General features: G+C 47.1%; 1 protein-coding gene across 1 annotated transcript in view; it reads right to left on the reverse strand.

Moving 5' to 3' along the window:
• The window catches only part of LOC149371523 (uncharacterized), a 190,243-nt gene that overhangs the window by 146,696 nt on the left and 26,534 nt on the right, over positions 1 to 17,013 (reverse strand). The window contains exons 3-4 of the mRNA XM_089565782.1: positions 16,546 to 16,863; positions 971 to 1,097 (exon numbers count right to left, since the gene is read on the reverse strand). Coding sequence (XP_089421908.1) covers positions 971 to 1,097; positions 16,546 to 16,863 — 445 coding nt within the window. The remainder of the gene's footprint in view (positions 1 to 970; positions 1,098 to 16,545; positions 16,864 to 17,013) is intronic.

Here is a 17,013-nt window from a genome sequence, read left to right on the forward strand (position 1 = left end):
CCAAACGCAGATAAATTCTGGGATAGAAACTGGAAGCAAGAACGGATAGCACTCTGAACTTCATTGGCCATGCCAGGTTCTTGGTATGCCACAGCTTGAAAAGTACAAGGAACTGTTAGTGACATTGAAGTGCCCATGCCTGTTAGTGCAGGAGTTCACTGAACCTCAGTTGAGGCAGCTGGCTCAAATAAAACTTGACCTCATAATATATCACCAGCCAAGATCAATGTACCTGGGTATAGGAGTCTCCCATCAGACTAATCTCCAGCAAACTGGAAGCGAGGAAATGTGCATGATCATTACAATGCTGGACTAGCAAATGGACGTGTTCTGGAATGTGGCTCCACAATAACAAGATACCCACTCAAAACAGTAAGAATTTCCTACACTGTCATCAAAAGAAGTCAGGACAAACATTGGCTCAGCAGGGTCTTCATTTCACCAAATGTAATGCTGGTTGACTGTGCTATAGCCGAGATCAATCCTCAATCCAGATGCATTTCCGTAACACACTGCCAAATCAGTGAGGCAGCACCTTGAATAAGGCATTGAGCCCCTAGCTTTATTACAATGCTACAACCAGTGAATTTATGCATCAACAAGCTGTTTAATACCTCGATGGGTGGTGCTGCACAGTATGGATGCACTCAGAGGAGCCTGCAGCTACTACCACCCAGAACAGATTAAACAGCCCTCTCCAGCCATTCCCACGAAGCCTAGGAAATATGGATTCCATAAAAAGAAGACCAGAATCTCTAAAAGGCAACCAAACGAGGCACTGTCAACGGGCAATAGGAAGGATGGCATCAAATAAGCATGGAGTGAAGTGCAAATACTGTATGATTCGGGGCAGTGTCACTGATTACATCACGTGTGAATAATGCCTCCTTTTTTGTTTCGCGCCCTTTGTATGTTGCACGCAGGTTCTGATCGCACATCACGCTTGCATCAAGATATGCTAGGGACTTACATGGGCTGAGTTGTGTCAAGCTTGGGCTGCCAATATCCGCTGTGCTGTCAGGAAGGTGGACAGAGTTCGCGCGCTCGGTTTTCACACAGGGTGCCTGGCTCGTCCCCGGCTCTATCTTCACAGTCACCTGCAAGATATCGAGGAATAAACAATGAACCTGTGTCTCCAAACCACATTACAACAAGCACAGAAATCAGCTTACTGCCTTGGTCACCATTTAATCTAGGAAAATGCATGTCTAAAATAAGACTGAAAAAAAAAAAAAACGCACTGAGCAGCACCGTACAGAAGCAACTGCCAAAAGTATACGTGCTTTATTTTATCGCGCCATCTTGCATGACTGTAAAGACTCAAAAGAAGAAAGAAAGCCTCCAGTTGTCTAGAATACATACAACAGCTTCCTTTACTGATATCAGTGGGCTGACTGCTTTATGCTGCATGCTGTATTTCAGTCATACAAATAATGCGATGTATTGTGAATGCCCAATAACACACCATGCACTAAAAAGCAATTGAACAATCTGGCTCACTGGGTGGGTCAATAAAGCAGCCACGAAAAAACGAAAAGAAAGCATGAATGCAGGCATCCCAATGCAGAATCAAATAAAACAGGGCACTCTGCTGGTAGAGTCAGCATTATAGCTCCATTTTTCACTGCACAGCATCCACTTGCATAACTAAATATCGGTAGTCGATGCCATGCAAAATCACCTGCTTGCCTTCAGGCTGTGGTAGTGCAGTCTACATGGGTGACAGGAGGAATCTTTCTCTTAGTTATCTTCAAATCAAAGTTCCCAGACTAAGGCCAACACGCACACTTGCAGTTTCAGCCCCACTAATAGCCCAGTCTTGCTGCAGCACTGCTGGAATTTCAACTCTCCAACCACTCTCAGAAATAGGGGGGTGCATGAATAGTATTTTTCCAAACCAAATTGAATATGAATCGAATATGTTGATGAATTTTCATTTCTTGGGCGAATATTTAATGAATGATCATGAGAAACGGCGAAGCGCTGCTTTCGCAGTTACAGTCGAGCCCACTTATAACGAAGCTGAAGGTCACGCTGATTGCGTTTGTTATATCCGAAGTTCGTAGTAAGTGGACTTCTCATATTATACAGGCAAAAATCCAAAATCAATCAAAGACAGCATTTATTTCTTAAAAAAGCCTGTGACCTGCGTCTGCTTTTTCAAGGCACCTATTACGGTGTTTTATAGCCTGTCCAGAACGGCCACATGCTCCCCTCCAAGGCCCTTGCTGGCAACAAACTGTTTTAAGGACGCGATGTAATGAACCGCTGTTGAAGCGCTCACGGCAACTAGCAGCAAGTCGTCATCCTCAACATCTTCGTCTTCAGCTGCTTGCACTTCACGCGCTATGGCTTCGTCAGTGCATGGCTCTCCTATCTCAGCGTCATCGCCCGCACCCACGAAGTCGTTCCAAGCAACATCAGGTATGGCCAGTTGCGTGTCACGACGCATTGCCACAAATCCATTTGTGTCAGATCGCAAGGCTGTTCGACAACCTCCTCCGTCATTCCTTGGCCCAAACCCCGCCTTACCTAAACAATTCGCGATGCTCTCCGCATTTAGCTCAATCCGAGAGGCCTTAAAGGTGCACTGAAGAGGAATCTGAACTCGTCTTTTTGCCGCGGGAACTCAATCTGCACGTTCCTAGCATTCTTAGAAACTGCGACTTATTGCCCGGTGTGGCCGATTTCCCTAATTAAATCGAATTAACGTCCGGCTCCCGCCTTTATTTTTTGAATTCTGCCTCGTACGGTGGGCGGAGTCGACCGACGCGGGGAGTGCCTTTCACCCAGTCCCGTGGCGGCTTGCCGCTCTGCCATCGGCGGAGTAATACGTAGTAGTCCGTAGAAGCAAATAGTCCGCGCGTATTTTTATTTCTGCGGGCTTATTTTGCGGTTATATTATCTGCAAATGAAACTATTTATTCACGGAAACCTAAAAAACAAAATGAAGTGAAAGCAAAGCCTCCACGGAGCTGGCTGAAAGGCACTCCCCGCGTCGGTCGACTCCGCCCACCGTACGAGGCAGAATTAAAAAAAAAAAGGCGGGAGCCGGACGTTAATTCGATTTAATTAGGGAAATCGGCCACACAGGGCAATAAATCGAGGTTTCTAAGAATGCTCGGAACGTGTAGGTTGAGTTCCCGCGGCAAAAAAACGAGTTCAGATTCCTCTTCAGTGCACCTTTAAAACAAAGGGATCCAAAATGGAGCGTCAGCACCTGGTCTCTCAATTGCAATCATCATCCGCTGGATTACGCGTCCCCGATAAGAAACCTTGAGTGCGTGAATGATGCCCATGTCCAGTGGCTGAATCGTGCACGTCGCATTCGGTGACAAAAAAAGTGTAACGCATGCCACATGATCATCTGGGCAATCTAGCCATACCACATGACAATGCCGAAGCGCGCGGCGATGCACGGTAGGCCTGTGTTCTGCAGTTCCAGTGCTCTGTTTTTTATTGATTTTTGGCACGCCTGTTTTTTTTTTCTTTTCTCGAAATGGGGAGATGGACTGAAGAGTGAAGGAACGAGGGAGGGGCGGGGGGGTGCGCCTGTGACACAGGTGGTAAGGGCAAATTTTTCGACAGCGTCGAGTTTACGGCGCCTTCGCGTTCGCTCTAACCGAGTTGTACGGCCGCAGTTGTTTGTTATATCTGAGACGCAGTGCCATTGCCGTAATAGATATTGCAACGGTAGCTCCACCGTCGTTTGTAATAACTAAGCGTTCGTTATAACTGCAGCCGTTACAAGTGGGCTCGACTGTATAGCTGTATCTGTTAAAAGACGGGAAAAGTACATTTTACTGTTGATAACGGAAGATAATAAACTAGTGCCACATCTCAGTGCATGAGACGGGCGAGAGCTACGTGTGAGGCATGGCCCCTGAGGTAAGGTATAAAGGCCGGGTTGCTGAACACATGCAAACCCTTTCCTTCATACCTCCCAAGGCATGACCACCACTGCAAACTGACTACAGGGGCCGTATTCTATAATGGTATATTTGTTCATCTTCCACTTGGTCCTCTGGCATTGGTAACTGCTGTTCGGTGACACAGCTGTGGCTTTCAAGCGTCTGTGGGAAGTGTGGTGAACACAAAATATGCTGTGGCTAACCAGTAGCACTGCCAGCACGTGAGCGTAGTTGACTGCAGTCGACTGTAGTCAACTGGCCACCCAAGAAGGGGCCGGCATACAAAAGAATAGAGTTAGTTGGCACCAAGACTCATCTCTGCTTTCCTCGCATGTGCCAACAGAAGCGATCCGACCATAGGCTGGTTGGTGACCAGACGTCATCATTGGTTGCATATCACAGCTAATGGCAGCCAATGGTGGTGAATTTTTAAAAATTGATTTTTGTTTATATTTATTATAATGTTATATTATTTTCATTTGTTTTTTATGGACATCTTTGCCACCGTCAACATGAGTACCCGCTATACTGTGATTTACGTGGTTGACTACTTACTGCTTTTATCTAATGCTGCCATCACGCTGACATCACGCCAAATGAAACGGAGAAAGGAAACCTTATAGAATATGGCCCAGATTAAATATCGTTGTGTTGACCAAATCTAAGCTATTTCTTTCACTGGAGGTGTAACTAACCTAGTAACTTTTGGCTTGAAGTGTCTTCTCTAGTAGGCAAGTGCTACCTAAACACCGTAATGTAGTGCCTTTCCATGCAGCAATGGTATTATACACTGCCAAGTTATGTTCAGGAAACAGCAGTAATTCAGATGCATTTCATAATACCCAGTCACTGCACACTACACACTACACACTGCACACAGTACTGACACAAGTATTCACAGCAGTTAAATGAAATGGCAGCAACATCACGTAAGAAGTAGGTAAGAAGTAAGCTACAAAGGTAGCATAGTGCACGTAAGTGTAAAACGTGTCAGCTGCACTCTGCTGTCTGCGCACACACTGTCTGGACGTGGTAACAGCAGAAAAGGTAGACAGCCAACTGGGCAGACATTGCATACTATGTGTCCAGTGGTACCAGCAAGGCATTCCAGCTTTTCAAATCACTCTCGGTGGTCGACCCTCGACCGTGTTCAGAGTAGCTTTGCTTTTGACACTGCCTTTGTCTTGTGCCCGGCACACTTCTCCTTTTACTTTATACGCTTTACCCAACCGACACAGATGCAACAATTGACATGCAGGCTATCGGTACATGCTTGGCCAACCGTTATCTACATTCTCAATGCCACCTTTTTTATTGCTGTTATGGGTCGCCATGTTCTTTTCGGGACAGTGTTATAGGGGATGAAAGATGCTCTTCGGTCTCCACGCTTGCTGTGATTGAGAGTTTTTCAACTCGAGGGAGGGGGGAGGGGGGTGGGTAGTAATTTACGGTGCTGTTCACTATAACCGAGTGGTGCAGCCACAGTTGTTTGTTCTATCTGAAATGCGTTGCTATTGTCCTAATACATATTTTGATGGTAACACCACCTTGTCTGTAGTGACCGAATGTTTGTTATATCTGCAGCCATTATAAGCAGGCTTGACTGTATGTCTTTATATAATTTTTATTTTCCACAATTCTGTAAAAAATTTTGTGTTTTCTTGTTTCCTTTCAATTTATTAGATCACCTGTCAAGTTATTCTATCTGTTGTTCAACTTTCCTTTGTTCCAATACACGGTTTCAATGCCCATAATGGCTACAAGAATTGATTAACCCCCAATGTGCGTGTTTTTTTTTAATTTAAAATATGGCACCAAAACGGTCTTATTAATATTACGTGTGCTGCCCTCTGTTGGCTCAAAATAGTGCTGCTTTGGGTGAGCCCTGCTTGCCTTAAACCAGACCCAGAGTGCTAGAAAACACATGACAAGCTGGACTGAACATGAGCCAGAAATGACAGACAGTTTATGACGAGCCTGGCTCGTCCATGTCTATGGGATTAGAAACCCTGTGCTGGATACCTACTGGTGGTGTAGTGATGCAGCGGTTAAGTGATGCGCCTCTGCCCTAGTGGAATATTGTTTCAAACATGCCATTGGTGGGGCTTGTGAGACTTGGGTTGCTCTCCCTGAGCAAGAAAAATCATTAACTGCCACCTGCCACAGTAGGCAGTTTGCTCACAATCTGGTGAGCAGCTAGTAATGACACCACAAGGTTGCATGACCTAGGTGGCAGGTGGACCACTTGCTTTTAGTGTGCTAGCACTTATAATGGCCATTGTTTGTCTGAAGTCTGCTTTGTGGCTGGCTGCCCATCGGGTTATGGGCGACCTGCCCTGGTGTATATACTGTAAAGGATCATGCGGGACACGCAGCTGATCCTTCGAATGCTCCTTGTTTAATCACCTCTTCTTCGTCACGTTCTTCTTGGTGCTGCCTCTTCTTTCTCTTTACCTCTACACTCCTCTACACTCGGCCATGACTGCAGACCTGAAAAGAGCAGCCACCGCCACATCGTCAATCTTACCAGCGGACCTTTCTTTTTTTCTCCACTTCCATCAGATGCCTTCGGAGAGTTCGATCTTTCCTGCTTTCTGCTACAGTTGTAGTCCCATTCAGATTTTTGTCTGGAAGGCGCTGTATCTGCTGGCTGTTTCCCCGAATTGCGCAAGCTTCTCGTGCAGTTCGACATGCTGCCGTATATGCTACATTTGCTCATTAATACAATAGTTGAAAACTAGGTAGCCTAGACAGCATTACCTTAAAAAGCAGTTCTCAAACGCCACAGCAAGCATACAAAAGAGAACCACGCTGAGCCACAATAATCTTGGTGCTAACATCTCGTCCTTGTAGATCCGGAGGTCTCGGCGAGCGGCACGTTGCTGTCTGAGTGATACTCCTTTGGTGCTGACAGTAAGTGCCTATTGCTATATTCAGTTGCACCACGGACGTCCTGCTGGCAGTCTGGATTCAAACCCTGCAGCAGCATCGACCCGTAGACCCGAGGCCTGTTCCTGTAAGGTGGTGGTCTCTAGAACTTCGCATTTCCGCTGCTGCTGTACACAAAGCTGCTGCTGGAGCATCCCACCGGCTTGTTGAAAGCCATGTTCATGAAATAACTGCAAATGCAGGGGATTTGCCAGCACCTTCCTCTCCTTGTGCAGTATCCTGATGTTCCAGTAGGTGTATCCTAACGTTCCGATAGGGAACCGGTAGGTGTTGGCTTGTTGCCTCCCGACATAGTTGCGACTTCCCTACACAGATTTCGAGTTGAGTATAATGACATTGGCGACCTTTCACCCCACCAATGACTTCGAACTTAACCACCTGCCCTTCCAAGAAGCGATGAAGCTTCCTTGGCCTCTGGTGTTCCACTGCAGTGTGGTGAACGAAAATGTCCTCAATAGTGTCGGTGCAGTGGAGAAAGCCACAGCTGCCCACCATGTTGAACCACTTCACTGTGCCTCGCACACGCTCCTGGAAAATCGGGGTGCTCATTCGGTGCTGCACCTCCTCGTGTTGACACTGCATGCGTGGGCCCTTGGCAGACACCCGGGAGGAAGAAATCGCTCTGCGCCGACATGCGCTGTTGAGCAGTACGACGGCCACGCACATGAAGGCATGGATGAAGTTGGTGACCTGGGTGGCCAGGATAGCCACATGGATAGAATCTGGCCATCGACAATATACTGATTAGTGGCAGGCGTGGGCCGCATGATATTGCAGGCTTCGAGCAGACGGAGCTTTTCATAAATGTAGAAGGCAACATTCTCATCCGGAGCTTGGCACAGTGGTTGCATCTGCATGAATTTGGTATCGTGCACACACAGCAGGGGGGCAAACACGGTGAGGAGGGGCAGCTGCTCAGGCCAACCAAGAGGCGTAGCGAGGACCTTCATACAGGTGCTAGGCACGGGCGGCTCCTCAGAGACGGTTTTCCCCGAAGGTGAGCATAGTGGTGGAAGAAGGTCAGGCAGAATGCCTGGCAGCAATATCAATGGCTTGGATCCACCCTGCTGAGTCATCGGAAAAAACGTGGAATTCCAGAAACGGCACTGAAGAACCGGAGGACAGTGAGCTGCGGCTGGTTATGGTGGTGAATGATGAGGACAATTGCCATAGCTGGAGGGACAAGGTAGAGAAGGCGTTGATGCTGTTTTCGGATGGGATGGAGGTTGCAGGTGGCGAGTGAGTCAGCCAGAGCACTTCCAGGCCACTGCAAAGGCGGAGCTGGCTTGGGAGATCTTGCTCGGGCACGATATCCTGTCGACTGCACCATTGTAAAGGATCAAATGGGACATGCAGCCATTCCTTCAAACTTTCCCTGTTTAATTACTTCTTCTTGATCGTGTTCTCCTTAATGCTGCCTCCACTTTCTCTTCTAATCTACAATATATATATACATACACACACACACACCTCGCGGGTGGGCAACCCACAAGGTGTGTTTATAAATATATTGTTGGCGATAGCAGTTCAATTAATGATTGGTCTTGAAAGGTTGCTCGAGAAGAACAATCTGGATCTCGTAAGCCCCGCCGATGACAACAACTGTCATTGCAGGGCAGCGGCACATCACTTAACCGCTGCACCACTGTGCCAGGAATGGTATGAGGGCTCCCAGCCATCTCGACTGTAAAGTAGAGAATGACTAATTCCGCACAGATGGGATTTAACCCATTATCTCTATCCGAACAACTTCATCCATCAACCATGGATCCAGAAACCGGAACCGAAGTGAAAACCGGAGTGCTAGTGCACCAATTCACATTTGGCTGAACTACGCAAATCAACCACATTTTTTCCCTCTAACAACGCCGACAACGCCCATGCCAGAGTTTCTGCTGAACAAAAGCCTTAACGCTGTCACGTTAATGCACAAAGGAGGAGCAACAACAAACTAGAAGCACATCCTCGCCCAGCAACCATTTTACTGGCTAGATGTGTGAACCCCTTCCACGGGAAAAGGCTGAGTTTTGGCCAAACCGCAGAATTTCTCAAAATTGCCTAATTGAAAAAGTTGCGCTGTGGTGCACTATTCACCATGGAGAGAGACAGGAATGCTGGGAAGATGAGGTTTTAAAGCGGAAGTGTTACTAGCCTAGTCAAGCAAAGGTCATCGGCGCCGCAATTTGACTCTCAAGTGGAGGAGCGGTGGAGGTACGGCAGCCACGTGACATATCTTCTATCATTCCCTCCTTTATACCTTCCCTAACGGCACGATTTGAATGTCCACCAAGATGTGACTCCTCAAAAACCAAACTAAACAAAACAAGATGTTCATCGGGTTCATTGGCACTGACGTTGACAATGTAGAGTCCGTTGATTTTGACGAAAGGAAAGGCACACAACTGGCTCCATAAGTACGCCTCAATCTCGCTTTCATGTAGGTGGCGTTGGTGTCCACCTGCAAAAACCTGCTTTCGCTCAATATTCCATGCTTAGCAATGCTAAACCGGCAGCAATTTTTTGTATTTGGCTTGGCCACTGTTGGACAGAAAGCGTGGTTTAAGTCATAACAATACGACACTTCCAGTCCAAACCTCCAAGAAATGCTGTGAAAGTTCCCATGCCAGCCTAACACCGAACAATGACTTGCATTAAATTAATTGGAGTGAAAAATGCACCAGAAAGATAAATTCATCTGCGCACAGAGGAGAGCATCATGGTGCGGCTACCAATTCTGAGGCAGAATCCAAGATTTGCAGTGCCAGCTGTAAAAGGCCAATTCCCTGGGTTTTGCATTGTTGTAGTACAGTAGAATCTCGATCGTATGAATCTCACAGGGTCACGAAATATCTTTGTACTATCCAAAATTCGTATCATGCAAAATGAACAAAATTCTTATGCAAAATTTACGCAGATCTGTTTTCGGTTGACAGGGTTTTACTTGTGGCCGTGCGCCACCGCTGACTTGTGACGTCGGCGCTGTGCTGGTTGAGTGCCACTGCTCATGGCACCACGACGCATACCGCGCAACTGGCGATCGTGGCGTTGGCGATGTAAAGGCAGCATGTAATTTTTGCTCTAGGGTGCAATCGTGGCTCGCGTGTTCATACCAATCGCAGTGGAGAGGGGGTTGCTCGTAACATCTGAGTTCCTGCCCATTATTTACAATGCACACTGGCCAGGGCATTTTACGAATTCGTATCATCCCAAAACTCATATCAACCGGGACTGTATCACCGGTCTCTGCTGTAGTAGTAGTTGGAGTAACAGGACAGTGGCTGCCATGGGAACCACTCGAAGGGTAGTTGCCGTGGCAGAAGGAGAGGATGACAAGAGCGGAGGAATGCATAACCAGAGGATAGTGACTACCAGAACATCGGGAGGGTGGTTACTGCAGAGGAGGAGGGCATGACGAGAGTATAGAAATGCATAACCAGAGGGTCGTTACCATGGGACCACCTGGAGGGCGATTACCATAGGAACAATCAGATGGTAATTACCGTGGAAGGAGGAGAATATGGCGAGAGGGTAAGAATGCGCAACTAGAGCGGAAATGCCATAGGAACCACTCAGGAGGTAGTTACCACAAAAAGAAAACAGCATGGCGAGAGCAGAGGAATGCAAAATTAGAGAGGGGCTGCCATGGGAACCAGTTGGAGGGTGGTTACCAAGGAATGAGGAGGAGGACAGTATGGCAACAGCAATTGGAATGCATGACTAGAGGTTGGTTACTGTGGAAGAATGAGGAATACACAACCAAAGGGTGGCTGCCACGGGAACTATCCAAGGAGTGGATACCATGGAAGGAGGAAGGGAAGTGTGGCGAAAGAGGAGGAATGTAGCATGGTTTGTCTGTGGAAGTGGCACTGTGCACCTTGAGCGGCCGAAGAACGAGTATGCGTGAAAAAACTATACTAAAAAGAATGCTCTATAACTACTGTACATACACGAATGTTGCTCTCAAACTGTTCACCTCAATATATTGTGAAGAAAAAATACTTAAACAGCTGTTGCTGAATGTCGTGCTGCACGGTGGTAATAGTCCTGTGAGTTTTTTTGGCCGAACACTAGCCAAGCAAATTATGAAACCACATTTTCTTTGCATACCCATGGTGGGTGAAGTACCGTATTTACTCGCATAATAGGCGCACTTTATTTCCAGAAAATCCGGCTCAAAGTTCGGGGTGCGCCTATTACGCGGGGTAAAATTTCCGGAAATTTTTCGACTCTGAAAATTGAACACACCACGTAAACGCACTCGTGTACGGGCCGCACCCCGTTTTCCCGAAGAAAATATTAAAAAAAAAAAGATCCGTGTAAGGTCCGTACCGAAACTTTCCTGACTTACGCGGGAATAGCCTTCGGAATGCACGCGCCGAGGCCTCTGCGATCGGCTCCGGCTGCGCGCAACGGGCGCTTGATCGCGGAGGCCACACACGCGCACAGGAGCTTCCAGACGCCACCCACGGAGGGCGCCCGATTTAGAGCTTATCATCATCATCAACGTTTTCCTCCGCCGCGCCGCGAGCTTTTGCTATCCATATCGCCATCAGCATCTCCAGCTCGTTTTTTTTTTTGTTTTTTTTGTTGCTGTCAAGTGCCGGGATCTGCGGTAGCGCGATAGTTCATCGTGGTTTATGGCTTTGCCACGGAGCGTTGCTGTTTTAGCTCGACGGCCAAGCACCTTAACAGCTACACGGCTAGCGTGCGGCAGGTCAGAAAATACGACGTGGCCGAGAAGTGGGGCAGTTGCGACTGCGGCGTCCCTAAATTTTCGTACGCGACTCCAAGCGCCGAGGTTTTCGCGGGCCTAAGTCGGGAACGTTTCCGGCTGGAGATGAAGCTTTCCAAACAGATGCTTAAAGTGAGCATCCCTGAAAACTGTGTGCGGCTGTTCTACGCGATGTCGTTGTACGTGCTGTGGGTCCGCAGCGGCACTAGTGAGGACTAGTAGTCAGTTCAGCAAAAGCTTTGTTAAAATAAAGATTGGGGAGCGGGGGGGTGGCGAGGTGTCGGCTTGCAATCGAGTAAATACAGTACTAATCACAGTGCCAAGTTCGGGGTGTGCCTTTTATGCGCGGAAATAAAAAAAAATCTGATTTTTCGTGCCCAAACTAGGGGTGCGCCTATTATGCGAGTGCGCCTATTATGCGAGTAAATACGGTACATTTTAAGAAACCCGCACAGACGGTGGTGCCTCGATTACCTGTCGGTAAGTTTTGGGGGAACTGAGCTAGAGTAACAGTTAAGTGGCAATCAAGCGACAACGCCAGCAGTATGGACCGAAGTCTTCCCCTCAATGGCACAGCTCATCACTTGGTTTTTTCGATGAAAGTCAGCACACCTAAAAAAAACCAAGGGTCTGAGCTTAGCACGAGCCAAAAGACAATAATCAGGTATTGCCACGCATGCAATGGAGCACCACTGCGGGGAGCATTCAACCTCCGTAAGCTATGCTGAAACCAACTGACGCGTGGCATGTGGTAGAAGTGAAGAACATGGAGTTTGAAATGAGTAAAGCAGAACAAATAATTCATTTCTGGTGTACGTGAAGTATGTGCAACAACTGCTAGGCACCCCATTCTGGGCAGAGGCTTACATTTTTTAATCACTACAGTCCTGGATTGTAAACCAAATAAGCATAATGAGAACAAAACTGAGCAGACCGCTGAGCGAGAATATAATGTCTAGACTCTAAGTCCATAACTACAGCGCAAACGACAGGACAGAGATGAAGAAGGGACACCACACAGCGCTGTGTGGTGTCCCTTCTTCATCTCTGTCCTGTCGTTTGCGCTGTAGTTATGGGTCATCGAAAACACCAACTCGCCCAACAAATGCTTTTGTAGACTCCAAGTCATATTCCAGAAGTGGACATGGTCCAAGCTATGCCACTGTGTGAACCTCGCTGCTACAACCAACAGTGGATGGAGACACACCATTATAACAAATGTATGCAAAAAAATATAGGGGTGTGTGAATATTCTAAATTTTCCTTCTATTCGATTTGCTAAATGAACCAAATAGTAGTGCAGGTTTAGCAAACCCTTGGTTCATGCAGAAGAACAGACATTTGTGCAAGTTGACTATGGTTCATTTCAGCGAAACTTAATCTGCTTCAAAAACCAGTGCTAAAAGACAACGACTGAAAGAATGAGACCCATGCACACTGCGCCTTGTCTTTTAATGCTTGTTTTTGAAGATATGCTCAACCAACTCGCCCAACAAGCCACTCTGCTTAAGTTAATCTGCCTTCATGCCAGATATCATTAACCATAACTGAAACCCCCATCCCTCTAATCAACGGAGATTTGGCACTAGTTTTTTCGCAGCCGTCATCAGTACCAAACTTTCCTATGCATATGACAAGATGACCACAGAGTTAATATACTGACTTCGTATTGTGCGTCCCCTAATGTTGTTGCATCTTTCGGCATTTACGGCCTCAATTCAACAACTTCTAGCGTCACCGCTGGTGCTGCGTTGTTCCCAAAGAATATTCTTTTTGTACAAATATTAGCACAGGTAGCGAGTAAGCACACAGACATTCGGTTTGCATTTGATTCGCTTCTTTATCCGTTTGATTCATATTCAATTCGATTGCTAACTGCACTAGTCGCTTTCAATTCAGTAGCAAAGTCAGCCTGTTCGTATTTGATTCAGTCTTGGAAAAGTACTATTCGCACACCCTAGAGAAATATTTTGTGAGATATGTTGCACTTTGAAAAGAACAAATCTGCCCAGTGTATCATGCAAAAAATCCATCGGGTCCATCCAGTGTACCTTTAGCTACAGCCTTAAAAAACACTGTCAGAGTCTGTCTGTGCACCTTTACCTACTACAGCCTTTGCATCGTAGTAAGGGGCTTGCTAACAAGAGTTTGTGAGCACAGGTGATCGGATTAGTTGGTGCAAGGCATGCATTTAAACAGCACAGAAGAAGATGCAGGCAGCATGAAGTTAAATGAAGCGAAGCAAGATAAAGTGATAAAGTAAAGTGAGAAGCAAGATAAAGTGGCTTTCTTTCTGAGGCAGTCATAGTATTGTTGCACAAACTATTCATTAACCAAATCCATCTCCTGACATAGCCACGGCAGTAGAAAGTGCCTATGGCGATGTTTCAATACTTCCAGAGCAGTCCTTCGATGCTCGACGTAAATGACAGCCTAATTGCCAGAGGTGACAGTACAGCAGTGGTAGTGCACCACAATAAGAGTATATAAATCAACACCGATCTGTAATGTAAGCAAGATTTGGTGGCACTGCTGTCGTTGACTGGAGGTAAAATCCCGGGTTACCTATGTCCCATAGGATTACACGTAAACAAAAGTTTACGAAGTAGTTTTCTGTCTTCACAGTGATCCTACGAGGTTGTCCGTTTGTGAACAAAAACCCAGTACATTGTAGACGGAATGTGAAAGTATGAAGTGTCATTTCAAAGGCAATGTATTTTTAAAAACATCACGATACGTGCATGCAGGAGTCACCCCATTCCTCCAGATGGGGGCATTGTGCAGGAGCGCAGCCCATAGAAATGCATGTAAAAAAAAACTTCTGAAAATAATTCTCTCATTTTACAGTGTACCCACAGAAGTGACCATTTTTAAAGGCCGGAATACATGGAGCGCTTTTACCGCGGCGAGTCGTCGATTTTCGCCCGACGGCGCAGATTTGATGCCCGGTGTCGAGAAAAACGCCCGCCGCCGCCGATCAGGACCAGCTAGATTTTGACACGCAGCGTCCGGTGAGACTGGAAGCGGCGGCTGAAGCGAGCCAATAGCAGCGCAGAAAGCACGCTCTTCTGGTCCTCTGCCTGCCGCCACCAACATGGCCACCATGGCCGCCGAGCTACGCAGTGATTTTGGCACGGAAATGTTATTGTCGTGAAAATAAACACTTCATCAGACTTGAAATGTCGCTTTTTTTTGAGAACACGGCCGAATCTTGGATCGGAATGCCTGTGCTCCCTCCCTGAAGCGAATGTGTCGAAGACAACCGCAGCCGCTGGTGTCCGGGGCTCAGCGGGCGTCCAAAGGTACGCGACGGCATGCATTCGAGCGTGCAAATCTTTATAGATACTGAAGCGCACGTGCTAAAATTTGTGCAATGGTGTAGAAGTGAAACTTTCCTGATTTTAACAGAATGGTCAGCCTCGCTCTTCTCACAGACCTCCCTGCGCAGTGGTTTTTGCCACTTGTTGATCACATTTGCTTTCGCGTTGAGGGATACGCGGCGGCGCACCGCCGCTTCAACGCTCCTTGTATCTCCAGCCGGGCGTCGCGCCCGCGACGTTTTCTGCCGCGCGAATGTCGTCGAAAAAAACGTCGCATGTATCCCGGCCTTAATGCTTGGCAAGTACTTTCAGGAAGAGTGTGAGAAAGTGTGCGAAGACATTTTGAAGCTATCTTTTTTTAAATGCCAAGTTAAATATGTGTTGTGAAGCTGGATATAGCCGCGAAGGGCGCTCTATCCATTCAGTGTTCCTCCGAATCACACAAGCCTCTCAGGAAGTTGGACATGCTGCCGCATGTGCTACATTTCCTCACAAGTACTGCCATTCAAACTATATGACCTAGATAGGTGTTCATTGAAGACAGTCCTCTAATATTATGATAAACGAACTACACAGTAGTAAACGATGGCACAGCTAGACCAACACTGTAATTACAAACATAAGTGGTGCTCGTGCTCCCTACTGAAGCCGGAGGTGGCTGGGGGCACTGTCTGTGCCGCTTCCTGCTACTGAGTGCAGTTTGCATTTGTTTGCTTACCATGCCATTTGAGAACTGCTTTTCATGTACGGCTATCTAGGCTGTCTAGTTAGAACAACTGTATTAGTGAAAAAATGTAGTGCATGCGGCAGTATGGCAGGCTCCACAAGGAGCTGGTGCGATTCGAAGAAACACCCAGGAGAAAGAGTGTGCCTTTTGATGGTATGTCCAGCTTCACAACCCACATTTATTGGCGTTTTATAAAGATAGCTTCAAAAAGACATACCATAGTCAGTCACACTCTTATTCAAAGTAATCACCGGCTGTTAATGAACAGCTGCCTCTATGGGTACTCTGTGAAATGAGGAAAATATTTCAGAAAGTTTTGTTTACACGTATTTCTATGAATCGCACTCCCCCCCTCTACCCCCAGCGGTGGGCGACTTCCATGCGCACATATTGCAGTGTTCTAAAAATATGTCGGCTTTGAAACGATGTTTTGTACTTTTGCATTCAGTTCTGGGATGCAACTGATTTTTCTTCATTTAGAGACGACATCATAGGTGCATTGTAAAATCAGAAAACTGCTTTTAATACTTTGGTTTCGTATATGTATTCCTGTGAGCCGTAACCCCAGTTTTTACCCTCATCCGGCTCTGGCATCCACGAGCGCCACCTATGTTAGTAAACATGGTGTTCGTTTATACAATCTAACCAGTTGTTATGACATGATATGAACTGAAAATTCTTTTTCAAAAGCCAAAACTGAAACTGAAAGACAGAAAAATGTCATCACATATTATTCTGAACGTCACTATCCAACTTGGTCAATATTGTGGCTGCAATGGTTATAGTGTCACCACGTAAACTGTCATGTAAACTGGTTCAATGCTAATGACAGTGCCCCCGTGTTCCCCATGTGTGTGAACAGGACAGCCAGACTTGGGCCCAAGCCAAAGCCTCCCGAGTGCCCACCGAGTGGAAGGATGGCTGCTGCAGGCCGCTACACCCTGGTGGGGCATCGTCACTCCGGCGGCGCCGTCGCTTGCGGCCAATGCCTCCAGCATCGTCCTGTGGCTGCATCAAGGGGGGCGGGGGTGCCACGGCCACGGCAGTTGGTGCACCCTGAGGCTCGTGCAAGTCAGCAAAGATGGCATCGATCTCGAAACCGGGGTCAGCCAGCTGCCGCAGAATTTCTTCTTCTTCGTCGATGCCCAGACCATGAAGGTCCGTGTGCGTCAACTCCTGCAGAACATCCCCCTGTGGCTCCACCAGCACGTTGGGCCCACTGTCCTGCAGGCACAACCACATGAGAGGCATTGGCATGCGAAACATAGAAGCGGTGACACACCCAGCCACCAAGAAGCACTGGCATGAAAATTCAGAGCGCAGGATAACACCAACTATAACATATATTTCATTTTGCTTCAATATGGCTTTAGT

This window comes from Amblyomma mixtum, chromosome 1 (genome assembly GCF_055824585.1).
Source record: "Amblyomma mixtum isolate Tamu chromosome 1, ASM5582458v1, whole genome shotgun sequence".
Classification (NCBI taxonomy): Eukaryota; Metazoa; Arthropoda; class Arachnida; order Ixodida; family Ixodidae; genus Amblyomma; species Amblyomma mixtum.